The sequence below is a fragment of the Nilaparvata lugens genome, chromosome 6 (assembly GCF_014356525.2).
Source record: "Nilaparvata lugens isolate BPH chromosome 6, ASM1435652v1, whole genome shotgun sequence".
NCBI lineage: Eukaryota > Metazoa > Arthropoda > Insecta > Hemiptera > Delphacidae > Nilaparvata > Nilaparvata lugens.
The window spans coordinates 26311921-26326063 of record NC_052509.1 but is presented as its reverse complement, the minus strand read 5'-3'; the positions used below and the strand labels follow the sequence as shown (position 1 = coordinate 26326063).

The 14143-nt window shown below is 34.8% G+C and overlaps 1 protein-coding gene across 3 annotated transcripts in view; it reads right to left on the bottom strand.

Moving 5' to 3' along the window:
- LOC111055890 (suppressor APC domain-containing protein 2) overlaps window positions 1-10455 on the bottom strand; it is a 42107-nt gene extending 31652 nt beyond the window's left edge. Inside the window, exons 1-3 of one of the 3 annotated variants that reach the window (XM_039430559.1) lie at window positions 10274-10455; window positions 8500-8658; window positions 1575-1864 (exon numbers count right to left, since the gene is read on the bottom strand). In XM_039430559.1, the coding sequence (XP_039286493.1) occupies window positions 1575-1864; window positions 8500-8638 (429 nt within the window). In that variant the 5' untranslated portion in view covers window positions 8639-8658; window positions 10274-10455. Of the gene's footprint in view, window positions 1-1574; window positions 1865-8499; window positions 8659-8972; window positions 9529-9886; window positions 10203-10273 lie in introns of those variants that run through there. The other 2 variants (XM_039430561.1, XM_039430560.1) reach the window with 2 other exon arrangements.
- Window positions 10456-14143: the final 3688 nt, after the last annotated feature.

The window sequence follows — 14143 nt, the reverse complement described above, 5'->3', positions numbered from 1 at the left end:
AAGGAAAGACAGCAGTCATAACAGGAAGTCCTTACAAAAATGAGTTATTGGGGGAGATGCAGAAGAGACAGGAGAATGTCAATAAAAAGATCCAAAAAAGGAATGAAAAGAGAAATATTGCACCAAAACAGAAGGAAAAGGGAGCAGCTTCTAGAAATATAGGCAAATCAAAAAACCCGAAAACAAAAAAAAATTGAAGAATGAAAGGAAGAAGAGAATTTATTCTACATCAGAAGACGAGAATGATGAAGAGTGGATGCCTTCTGAGAATGAAGATCAAAACATTCCTTCAGAAAGTGAGGACCATGATATGCCTTCAGCAGAAATTGATGACAAAAGGACTTCAAAAAGCCAAGCCAAGAACTTCATACTGAGTCATTAGATTTAGACAATATTGACAGTCAAGATCTTCTACAGCAAGCAGAAGATTTTTGTGCCAGCCTCAAACAGGGAGAAGAGTTTCTCACAACTGAAGATGATATTCGACAGGAGTTAGAAGAAATACTTCAAGAATAGACAATTTAATGGTATAAGGCTATAATTATTATATTATAAAATTATTAAAATAAACAATAAATATGAATGGAGTATTGTAATAAGTGTTCTTTTTTGAACTAATTCAACACTTTCATGCTTGGATTTTGGGGGCGGGTAAAGCGGCCAGGTTGTGGCCACTTTACCCAACCTAGGAGGGTAGAGTGGCACATTTTTAATTCTATTATTGAAATCAGATGAATAATGAAATTTCAGATATAACACATGTTTACTTGGAACCTAAATAGTATAAGCAAATTTAGACATGATTTTCATTACTGTCAACAATCATAAACTTATTGAAAAGCCAACCAAATAATTGAGTGGCCACTTTACCCACCTTTCCCTACAGCTTCCAGTTCCTTTTTCGTTAACCAAACATTCCCCTAGGCTGAGAAGTACTAAACGGTATCAATTACATTTGCACATCAATGCAACATAACTTCAAGATGAAAGAGGAAATAATTCAGTGCCGGCACTAGAATACCACATAATAGTAAAATGTTTTTCTTTAGTTTTATGCCCTTATTTCAAGTACAGTACTTTTCATGTTGTTCAGTACCTTGAATTGTCCGAGAGGCAATCAGTTTTAATTGATTTGAGCTCTGAGGCTGGTCACTAAAGATAGGACATGCATCATAAAAATGTGTGAGCACAGGTTAGCTTTTTGTGCCATCGATTTTTCATTGTTCATTTTTTCTTCACTACTCTATTTCAGGTTTAAATATGTTTGTATTTGTTATTTTATATTTTTTAGAAACCTCTCGCTGATTGTGTGTGTGTGTGTGTGTGTGTGTGTGTGTTGTGTGTGTGTGTGTGTGTGTGTGGTGTGTGTGTGTGTGGTGTGTGTGTGTGTGTGTGGTGTGTGTGTGTGTGTGTGTGTGTGTGTGTGTGGTGTGTGTGTGTGTGTGTGTGTGTGTGTGTGTGTGTGTGTGTGTGTGTGTGTAACATGCTTGTCCTACCGTTAGTGATCAACCTGAGACAAGAGTGATGAGTAACACCGACGATACAATATCATCAAAATACAAACTGCAACAAACCTTAGCGGTGTTGACTAGGGTGCGTTGCTGCTTGTTGGCGACTGCGGTTGCTGTGGAGTCTACGTCGAGTAGCGGCGCCGATGGCGGTCGCTGTGGCTGCGGCGGTGGTTGTGACGCAACTGCCCGGTAGTCGGCGGGCGCGGTTTGATTCTTGAGGAGGCACATTTTGAGTCCGGCGCAAAAACGGTCGAACGTGAGCAGACCGTCGGCAGGTGTTACCTTGCCTAGACTCTCGATGACACCCTTCGGCAACCCCTTCGTGCCGTCGTCCTGCCAGCGGTTCTGGATTTCTACGCAAATAGAAGACGAACTCTTATAAAAAAGCACAACTCAAAATCATACTAGACCGACTGTGAGCAGCGTAAAGCGAAGGTTGCTTTGTAAATTTATTTGCAATGCCATTTTCACAAGAATGTCATGATTTTTCAATGATTTCAGTCTCAATTCAAACTATTAGAACAGCATGTAATCCAGTAGTTATCCAATAGAACATTACATGTTTTATATAATTTTCTTTATGTATCTCAATGATACATTTGCTTCACCTAGTGCAAAAAAGACAGTTCACCACCTGCATTTTTCATTTATCTCACCCTACCTACTACCATAGGTAAGGAAAGTATTGCCTTCGAAAAAATTAAGGTACGGTACTCCAATTTAATGTTTTCATTTTTCCTTGATCAGAATTGAAAAAAAGCACTAACAGGAAAGCAAAATTGAGTTTTGCATCAAAATTGATCTGATATCTTGTCCGAAGCATTTTGAGTGATTTTTTTTTTGGAAATTAGGAGTTCTGTATCACTACGTGTAATTAGTTTTTCAAAAATCATAGAAGGATATAAATTATCCTTATTAGGCCCGGTGCACACTTGCGTCTTTTCTAGTCGCGGTTTTACGACCAGAGCGACAACAAGGTCACTGGCGTTCTAAAAGTTGTTAGAAGTATATGGGTTCCGGACGGAGCAGTGCACATTACAGCGTCGCACGCCCGCTCACGCTTTGCCGACGCTCTGCTGACGCATGCCAGCCGCCACTTTCTTTACGTCACGGCGGGCAAGCCGCGTTTCATTATCCACTACAAAAACCTAAAACGCGTAAAAATGGTGATAGAGAATTTGTGGTTTCAGATTCGGATTCAGCGCCTCCAAATTAGTTAAATGGCCTCGCGGCTATCGAAAATAATCAGAATTGAAGAAGTTTTGGTTGTATTGGATATTAAGCCGTACAGTACTCAATTTTTTTTTCCAAGTTTCATTTAGAAACCGTCCTAGACTTTTTTCACAATAAATATAATATGATTGATGAAAATCCATGATAAGAACTATATTGTTTTGGACTTAATACAAGTGAGGTCTAAGATTCAAGTCGACGGTTTGGCATTTCGCTTAATTTTTATATGTTGCGCATTTACGGCGAAACGCGGTTATAGATTTTCATGAAAGGTATGTTCTTTTTTAATTGCGCGTCGACGTATATACAAGGTTTTTGGAAATTTTGCATTTCAAGGATAAACGGAAAAAGGAGCCTCCTTCATACGCCAATATTAGAGTAAAAATCAGACTATAGAATTATTCATAAATCAGCCGACAAGTGATTACACAGATGTGTGGAGAAGCCAGTCTATTGCTGTATTTATAATACTGCGTGAGGTCTACTGTTCACAGAACTACTAGTTAATTAGTAGTATATATACCGTATACACAATACATAAACAGTATATACACAGCATATACAGTGTGCAGAATAAGAATAGTATTTGCCTATCTAGTAGTTCTGTGAACAGTATATACACAGCATATACAGTGTGCAGAATAAGAATAGTATTTGCCTGTTTAGTAGTTCTGTGAACAGTAGACCTCACGCAGTATTATAAATACAACAATAGACTGGCTTCTCCACACATCAATCTGTGTAATCACTTGTCAGCTGATTTATGACTAGTAGTTCTGTGAACAGTAGACCTCGCTCAGTTATAACGACGTCCCAAACCATAAGCACATCCACACTGATAAATTAACTACCTATTTATTTGATCAGATCATGCTTACACAAGATTTAATTATCATATAACGCTTTCCGGAATTTAGCGCGAGAAAACCAGAAGACATCTAGGCGCCCAGACGAGCTGTTATAAGTTCTTTGCATCCTATATTTTAATAGAGCATAAAAATTGCATTCAATGAGGCATGCAATTTATAGTCTACACAGCTGTTAATTTTTTACCAAGTTACATTGAGATATTGAATTGCATGCGTCATGGCATGCAATTTATAGCCAACTCGACAGCTGATTTATGATGAATAATTCTGTAGTCTGATTTTTACTCCAATATTGACGTATGAAGGAGGCTCCTTTTTCCTTTTATATTATCCTTGAAATACAAAATTTTCAAAAACCTTGTATATACGTCGACGCGCAATTTGAAAAGGAACATACCTGTCAAATTTCATGAAAATCTATTACTGCGTTTCGCCGTAAATGCGCAACATATAAACATTTAAACATTCAAACATTAATGCCCCGTTTCACCAATCTTGGTCAAGGCATTTGAACATGGTTAAAGTCTATCAGCTGATTAAATCAGAAATAATTCGTTCCACCAACACCAGTTACGTTTGACCACGGTCAATCCGATGATTAAGTTTGACTGCCGCCGAACGGGCGATCAAATTATTTGAACACGGTCAAAAGACTGGTTCGATCAATTTCCTTGCTTGTTTCTTTGTGGGTTATGTTTTTGACGCAGTGAAAAATTTCAAAGTTTTTAGTGCGATTGATTTAGTTATAGTAAGTCATTTATTATGTTCGTTTTCGGAATCTTTTAATTGGTAAATTATTATAGTATAGAAAATAAAGGAGGAATTTAACGACTTAACGTCTTTGGAATACCACAAGGTACCGTCTTGTCCCCGATTTTATTTTTACTCTATATCAACGACATCTTTAAACTAAATATTGATAGTTCGAAAATAATTTCCTTTACTGACGATACGGCTGTAATAGTTAAGGACCGCTCATGGTTAGAGAAGTACTCGAGAGCAGAAAGAGTAATTATCCATTGTTAAACAATGGCTTGATATTAATACATTGAGTATAAATACATCAAAAACTAAATATATTACATTTTCTCCTACAATAGTTGGTCAACCAAATGATGCTATGATTTTAAAAATAAATACAAATTGTGATTTTGAGAAATGATCTTTAAAGTATCTGGGCATCATGGTTGATTGTAACCTTAAGTGGGAGCCTCATATAGAATATATTTGTAAACGCTTAAAATTTATTTCCTTTATCTTTTATAAAGTCCGTAAAATATTAGACATTAAATTACTTAGGGTCCTTTACTTTGCCTATGTTCAATCGGTGATGCAATATGGATTAGTGGTATGGGGAGGAGCGTATGATGTTTTCATGAATAAAATAATTACATTTCAAAAAATGATAATAAAAGCAATTCTTAATAAGCTTTTCTAGTAGTGAAACATTTGCCGAATTTAAAGTGATGACAGTACGTCAAATTTATATAAAGAAACTTCTCTACTATGCATGGATGAGGAAGGATGAATTTACAGTAAATAATAACGTTTCTATGTATAACCTGATAGTTACATCTCATAACATTTATAATATTAACTATTCAGATTTGACAATAGTGCGAAGACAATTGGGGTATCTTAGCTCAAAAATAATGAATATCATGCCAAATGCATTGTCAGAATCTCTTTCTAATAGGGGTAGACAGAGGATGAACAGATACATAAGTGGGTGATACAAAAATTTTTCTTCGACATCAGTCAAATATTGTAATTACTAGTAATTTATTGTTGAACTTCGATTTTTTGTAGCTTTGATTATTAGTAAATAATTTTTTATATTGTCTAAACAGCTGATACTCTCACTCAGCGGTCAGGGTTTTGCCCTTGCTGGATGGAGCCATGTAATTTTAATTTATTTGTAAAATAGCATAATATTATAATCTAGAATATTTCTTTTGAAATTCGAAATATAGTATATTTCGCACCTAGAGCAGAAAATGATATTTTTCCGGCTCGAAATCGGTTTTCAAGTGCGAGGCCGTAGGCCGCGAGGACTAGAAAAGATTGAGAGCCGGAAAAACATTTTTGCCCGTAGTGCGAACGCTATTTTTTCGCCACACACAAAAATAAACAATATATATATATATATATATATATATATATATATAATATATATATATATATATATATGAGAATAGTTGTTTACTAAGCACTTCCGAAAGCAGAAGTGGAAGGTGATAGCTCTAGCAAATCTGAGGTAATCTGAATATCAGGAAATTGTCCAAGTATTTTTATTTTTTATTCTGATTTGTCTAAATAACCTAAAAGATGATGTTCAATTATGTGGGAGGTTGAGTTTATACTTTTTTATTCTTTCAAATGACAATAAGATATTATTTATAAATGTTTCAATTATTGAATAATGAACACAAATAATGGAAAGTTTTTTGATCAGCTGTTTTTCGATCACATTTCTTAGTTCCATGTTAGCCTAGGCCGGAAAGAAACCTGTTCTGACGTCAGACTAGAGTCGTCTGCAAGCAATATCTTTCAGATCTACGTAGGGACTGGAAAACAGCTGCTTTCTGTGCAGTGTGGCGAAAAATAAACATCAGTATTGATTAATTCAAGGTTATTAAAACAATGTTCATCAATTTGATTATAAAAACATAATATACCGTAAAGCTGCGTTTACACCGGAGTAAATAGCACGAGTTATTAACAAAAAGTTATTAACTTGACTGAAACGTCAAAAATTTCTCTTAACAAAAGTTAATAGCTCATGTTTCTAACAGGAAATTCCTTGTTATTAACAAGATCTTGTTACCAATATGATTGACTTCCAAATGATTTCATTCAACGGACTATTCATATGATATAACAGCCGGAATAAAAAGCAAAAAATAGTCTTCAAATTTGAATTGAAACATGTGTGTGATCATTAACATAATGATCTTCATCTGATCTAATGTAAACAAATTATAGGGCGTTTACACCAGAGTTGATAACAAAAATTCTTAACTCATGTTAATGAAATTTTCTTTTGGCTGCTAGTTATGTTATCAACAAAAGTTAATAACTTTGTCAGGTGCTTCGTCTGCAGCTGTAGTTATTAGGGAACAGCGGTAGATGTAGGGTAGGGATGCTGGGCAAGGGGGTTGCGGGGAAGATGTTATTAACAAAAGTTGATGCGATAAAAGAGGCTTTTGTTATTAACATAACACATTTCCTTTGATATTTACCGACTCTCTATGGATTACATAAATTTTGTAATAACAAGGAATTTTCTGTTAAAAACACGAGTTATTAAATTTTGTTAAGAGAAATTTTTGTCGATTCAGTCAAGTAACTTTTGTTGATAACTCGTGTTATTAACACCGGTGTAAACGCAGCTCAAAATTATATTAGTGACTTTTGTAATTAACATAATTTAATAACAAAAATGTTGAAAACTTGTGTTAAGCTGCGTTTACACCGGAGTTAATAACACAAGTTTTTAACATTTCTGTTATCAACTGCTGATGTTGATTACAAAAGTCAATAAAATCATGTTGAGTTGCGTTTACACCGGAGTTGATAACATGAGTTATTAATAAAAAGTTGTCAACGTGACTGAATCGACAAAAAAATTTCTTGAAAAAAGTTGATAACTCGTGTTTTCAACAGAAAATTCCTTGTTAATAACAAGATCTATGTTATCCATCGAGAGTCGGTAAAGATCAAAGGAAATGTGTTATGTTAATAACAAAAGCCTCTTTTATCGCATCAACTTTTGTTAATAACAGGTTACTATCTTCCCCGCAGCCCCCTCGCCCAGCATCCCTACCCTACAACTACAGCTGTTCCCTAATAACTACAGCTGCAGACAAAACACTACAGCTGTGACAAAGTTATCAACTTTCGTTGATAACATAACTAGCAGCCAAAAGAAAATTTTATTAACTTATGTTGAAAACTTTTGTTTTAAACTCTGGTGTAAGCATCATAATTCATTTACATTAGATAAGATGAAGATCATTATGTTAATGATCACACACATGTTTCAATTCAAATTTGAAGACAATTTTTTGCTTTTTATTCCGGTTACTCCCGTTAAATGAAATCATATGGAAGTCAATCATATTGATAACAAGATCTTGTTAATAACAAGGAATTTTCTGTTAGAAACATGAGTTATTAACTTTTGTCAAGATAAATTTTTGACGATTCAGTCAAGTTAATAAGTTTTTGGTAATAACTCGTGTTATTAACTCCGGTTTAAACGCAGCTTAAGGTGTTTAATGTTATAATGTTTACATTATAATTTTTAATAAGTCAACACTAATGTTTATTTATTTTGAGGTTTTCGCCTGGAAATGGGAATAAGTCCTGAAATTTATAGTGCTTTCAATAAATTGATTTCAATGGTTTTTTTAATTTAGAGGTTTATTGCATTTTAAAAAGAAATAAAAGGTCTTTTTCAAAAAGCTGTACTATTACCTCTTCATTTGTATTATATCTCTAATATTATAGTTATCAACCGATTAATTTATTTATTATTGCTGATGAATAATTGATCCCTTCAATAATTGTGATTTTATAATTGCTGACATCCGGTGTTACAAAAAACTTTGAAAATTAGAAATCAGAAATTTCCTATCACGATTAATGGCCAAGTTGCCCAAGCCGCGAAAATTGCTGAGTACAAATTGACGTCACTCGATAGTGAGACGCTGTCGATACGCACAAGTGTGCACTGAACTGAAATTGGCTGCCAACAGAGAATCGCTCCACTCGTAAAAACGCGACTGGCTAGCGTCGCAAATGTTCATCGAGCCTTAGTGAACATCATGGGATACTGTAGAACCTGGAGGATTCAATATTTGAAAACAGAATGACAAGCCCACCTCTGAATTCAACAAATCCATAGCCTTTGTCGTCCATGATGTCGAAGAGAGTCCTCATTGCATGCACGAATTGCTTGGGCAATCCTTCCAAAGCAGAGTTTAGCCCTCCGGCGGAGTCTGCAACCGTCGGTGGAGGCATCTTACTCACAGTGAAATAGCCTGTAATTGAGAATAATTATCATGCAGAACCACTTGGTTTATAAGTTCATTGAACTCATTCCAATATAATATTAGCTATAATAAATTTATGAATATATATTATATAGCAGTTGGCCTATCAACTTTTTGGTGAGGACTACTCTTATTTACCTTGAAATTGAAAATCTGAGTAGGTACTATTTTTTCAAAACTTTTATTCACAACATGTTTCAACACATTAATTAATTTTCAAGTGAGTGATTTACTTCAAAAAGGTTACTTTGATTTTTAATTTCAAGACTGTTAGACTAGGCTATATGTATTTCAGTTCTTACTTGTTTCAAATCTTCTCTTTCCATGTATGGACTCGAATCAGATTAAGTTTTCCCGATATTTATCGCCTTTTCATTCGCTAAATTTAGGTTCTCTTTTTAGCATGAAATACTGAGATTATCACAGACCAGGAGTAAGAAGTTCTTTCATAATGCTCTCACCTGGCGAGAACCAGTCATAAACCAATTGAGTGTTCTCCAGTCACCAGCCTTTCATCAGTCTATCTTGTAGTGAGAGACAATTGGACGTTCTTCTTTCTACAACTGCAATCACTACTTCATCTTCATTTTCTCCCAGAAAGCTGCTTCTTGATCCAGCCTTTGTTGCAAAACAGACTACTCATAACTCATTTGTGGTGGTAATATTCCACCATATATTTGGTACCGTATATATTTTGATATCTCAATCTGTCACCAGCCGTCTTCTTTTACTTCTTCTAAACTGAAGTAAAGTATTCTTCTGCAGAGTTATAAGGTTTGCTCTCATGATATCTGCGTGAGCCTCCCAGGATGATCCTGTAAGCTTCCGGAAGATGTTGTTCCTAGTTGCTATTTCGCCCTTCAAACTTGAACAGAGGCACTTGGAAGTTTTAAAGTATATTTACATTGATAAATTACCAAAGATGATGAACGTCTTGAGAATTGCGTGAATATATGCCTATTTAATTCATACTCAGTAAGCATCATAGAAGGGCTTAGTAACAAAAGTCGTCAACTTTTATTGCTGACCTGAAAATGAAAATTATCAACTCAGAGTACAAAATTTTCAAAGAATAAGCGAAAATGTTGATAAAAAAGTGATTCCGCACATTATTAGTTTAGCTGAGCATTATTAGTTATTAGTTTGAAATAAAATAAGATTGCCTACTTTACAAAATAAACCATGCGCATATTAAATAGCAAATAGGCCTACTTACACAGGAACAAACACAAAAAGCAACTAAACAGGAACAATAACTAAGTATCCATAATATTATACTGAAGAGGTGATATAACTTTCAATAAATTATTCTAAAGCCCGAGGCATTAAAGCACTGCAATCACTGAATAAATTATGGAATTTTAATCGATTTACGTAAAACCATATAACTTGGATAGAATTGAATATGACCGAATCAGCTATAAGATATTAAAAGTAAAATTCATTCTCAATTTCATGAAAATGTTAAATTAGAAATTATTTGAAAAGCAAGAATATATTATTTGAATTGGGTAAACTACAAAGTCCCCACCCAGCAGCACAAGCAACAAGTAGCAAAAACAAAGTATGTAAGCTACCTACAAAGTACCTGGCTTTTGCTTACCTGTGGCAGATCTACGTTCTCCGAATTCAAATGTTTTAAAATAATCTTTTAAAAATATTTTACATCTTTATGATATATAAAAAGCATAGCACAAAACCAATTTCTAACTATCAAGAAAGAGCAAAAAATACGAACACAAAAATAACAACCACCCACGCTGACCCTAACCTATTTTCCGTTACAAAACTTTTTTTGACATAATGTTTGTATACTTTGCAGTCTTGAAAAAATAGGGAAATAATTAAGATTCATCACTTATTTCCTTGAAATTAAGAAGAATCATGAATATTTATTTGAAATTCTGTATAATATACAAAAATATATTATATTTTTGTAGGCAACCTAAGCATACAAAAATCCAGGTCACTCCATTTGGCGGCGAATTTAAATTTAAAACAGTCTGTGTGCGTTTTATTTTCATTCAAAAAAACTTTTCTGATTGGTTCTGGTAAAAAAATAGGCAGAAATTGTTACCCCCGTGTTGCACAGAAGTCTGTTAACTTTTAATCCGAATTAAATGCCACGAGAACCAATCAGAGAAGGTTTTTCTGAGAAGAAGGCTCTTGTGGAATTTAATCCGGATTAAAAGTTAACAAGCTTTTGTGCAACCGAGCCGGTTAAATTTTAATCGTGATTAAATCCATGAGAACCAATCAGTGAAGCCTTCTTATCAAAAAGGCCTTCTCTGATTGGTTCTCGTTAAATTAATCATAGTTAAAATTTAATCGGCTTTGTGCAACCGGGCCTAAATCTATCCTATACAGTTTTTTCATAGTACAGATAACGGATACTTCAAATAATCCCTCAACTATTAATCTCACGTTCATAACCTGTGTGTAACCCCACAATAATTTCATATCCTGAAAGTCGCTTTGAAAAAAAAACCGTTTGCCTGCAATAATAATTTATCTTCTTATTACCTAAATGTTCCTCAACTTTCAAAAAATCGTTGGAAAAATACATGCTTACTATAAGCTTAAAGAACATAAAATTCTCTTCTATTTTATTACAATTTCACACAGTTCCCCAAGACTGTTGCAGCAGCTTTAATGTTACAGTGTGAAATCTTCAGTTCTGCAACAATAGACCAATATTAACAAAGGAATTTGGAGGAGATCCTTTAAACCATTTTTTTTTCTTTTCATTTTTGTTGGAACCAGTTAGGAGGTGATCATATCAAAAGTCCCATGTGCTGAATTGGCGTTAATTCAAAGCCTTCCAATACAGCAAAAGTTCACCTCAGATGAACCCACTATGCCGTCACCGTTGCGTACCGGTAACATTGCTTCGCATTGTTTTAAACGAACGGCAACCCACTATACCCGTCCGTCACCGGCCACGACCGTGTCCGTCAGTCACCGTCGGCCACCATTGCTGTTTGGGGCATTCTTGCCGGATAGCCGGTCCGTTTTTTTATCATTCTTCCAGTCGACATTCAACTATCAGTGAAGTCACATCGCCAGTGTTTTGTTGTAGTGCGCCTTTGTTCAGTGAGCGATGAGTACAGACGAAATGTTGATAGAGGCTATTAGGGAGTATCCCTTCCTGTATAATACTAGTGATAATAGTTATCACGACAAACGTAAATGGAATCGCTAAAAAAATCAAATGAAAAAGTAGCATGACATTTATAATTTTACTTACTTCAGTGTCAAGGCCAGCCGCTCCTCAGGATCTCACGGAAGTTACTGTTTTTCACTAGGAATCTCAGTAACTCAAGCAATTCGTAGAACTTCTTTGGAGTCATGCGGAAATATAAAAAGAACTTAGCATCGTCTTTTTTCAAGTCATCAAACAAATGATGAAATTCACCATAAATTCGTTTCTTCTTGGGATCTTCAGGAATGACCTGAAATTTGGAACTTAAGGTCCGTCCCCTATAAGGATCCGACACGAACAATTTCGATCTAATGCAATTCAAAATGGCGAAAATGTTGTCAAAAACAGGGTTTTCCGCGATTTACTCGAAAACGGCTCCAACGATTTTGATCAAATTTATACATAAAATAGTCATTGATAAGCTCTTAGTGCTAAAGTGTTCAATTGGAAGTGCAAAGGCAGAATACTGTATCCTTTTATGCTAAAAATAATCTTTATTTAATCCTTGACCAATGGGTTTTACCTTCACAAACAATATTCTTATCAATTTATGTCAAAATATAATAGCTTATTAGTCTTTAACTAGGTGCTATAAAAATCAAGAAAAAAAATTGATAAGCTCTATCAACAGCCACAAGTCCCATATCTGTAAAAGTTCCAGGAGCTCCGCCCCATCTATGCAAAGTTTGATTTTAGATTCTCAGGCTTCAGATACAATTTAAACAAAAAATTCCAAGTGGAAAAGATTGAGCATTAGCATCTCTACAATTAATGTTCAGTAACATTTTCACCTAAAATTTAAAATAAGCTCGAAATTCGAGAAAATGTTATTATTTCAATTGCAAACTGTTTGGCAACTGTTGATTCTATTAAATCATTCACTATGAAGATATAGCACACTTCGTGTGTCTCCAGCGTTCTTGTCCTGTCACCAGCTGGCTTGGATCTTTGAATAGTAGACTTGATGTGCGTGAACACTAACGTCAGGTGATAAATTTTCATAACGGCAAGGAAAGTTGTGTGAGTGCGCCACACCAGATTTTTGATGCAACATTTAACATGTTAGTATTTGTACTAAATTTTTTAATTTTCTCCACTTTTCTCAAAAAATTTGAGAAAACGCAAGAAAATGCTGGATAACACATGAAAAACAGCCAATTTTTGACATACATTTGGCATTTCTACAAAGCCCTACTATAATTCTAAATGTTCACATCACAAAATAATGAACTTTTGTACTAAATAAACATTTCCTCCTTATTTGTACTCAAATAAGTTTAGAATGTTACAAACCGCCAAATACAAAGACCACCAATTGAGGGTGTATCTTATTTAGCGCCATTCCAAAACCCTTTCAATACAAAATATGTACACTTTGTCTGAGTCTGTGTTCCACATTTGAACATTTTTTTGTTAATTACCCTAGTTGTTGAAAAGGCTGAGAAAAAATTTTGGGTGTAACTTCTAAGCCCTTTTAATACAAAATGTGTACACCTCAGTTGATTTTGAGCGTATCTTTAGTGTCATTTTAAAACACTTTTACACCTTAGCTAATCCTGTGTAGAAAATTTGAAGATTTCTTGTCAATATTGCTGTTGACTGAAAAAAAATTGGTACGATGTGACTGACAGCCATTGGTAATGCGACATACATCCCACCGGTAATCGATGTCTAGCTACACTTGTACCAGCATATCAGGTGTAACCGCAGCGATCCAAATATGATGGCCAATAGCATGGCCACCCCGCTCACCGGATTTCTTCCTGTGAGGTTTCATTGAAAGTAAGGTTTATGTTCCGCCTCTACCAGACAATCTTAATGACCTCCGAAATCGGATCACATTTTGGATCGCTGCGGTTGCACAAGTTACTCCAGACCTGATATGCTGGTACGAATGTGGCAAAAAATCTATTACCAGTGGGATGTATGTCCCATTACCAACGGCTGTCACATCGAAACAAAATAACTTAGACTTGAAGTGTTTTGTAACAAAATGACACCTTTCTCAATTCTGTAAGTAGCGTAATTTCAATAAATATTTATGTGCTTTGAAATTTGTAAAGTCCTTTTATAATCCACCTGTATAATAGGCTGTAATTGGTCCAAGAATTTTAGGTTGAATAAATCTACTGATCCACATACTAGCAAGTTTGCAATCAAGAGGTGAAAAAATGGAATGAATAATTTAAAAATTAATTTACTAAAGAATGCATTAGCTTAGCATTTGATTAATGGGCGATGGACTCATTCATCTAATAAATAAACCATACC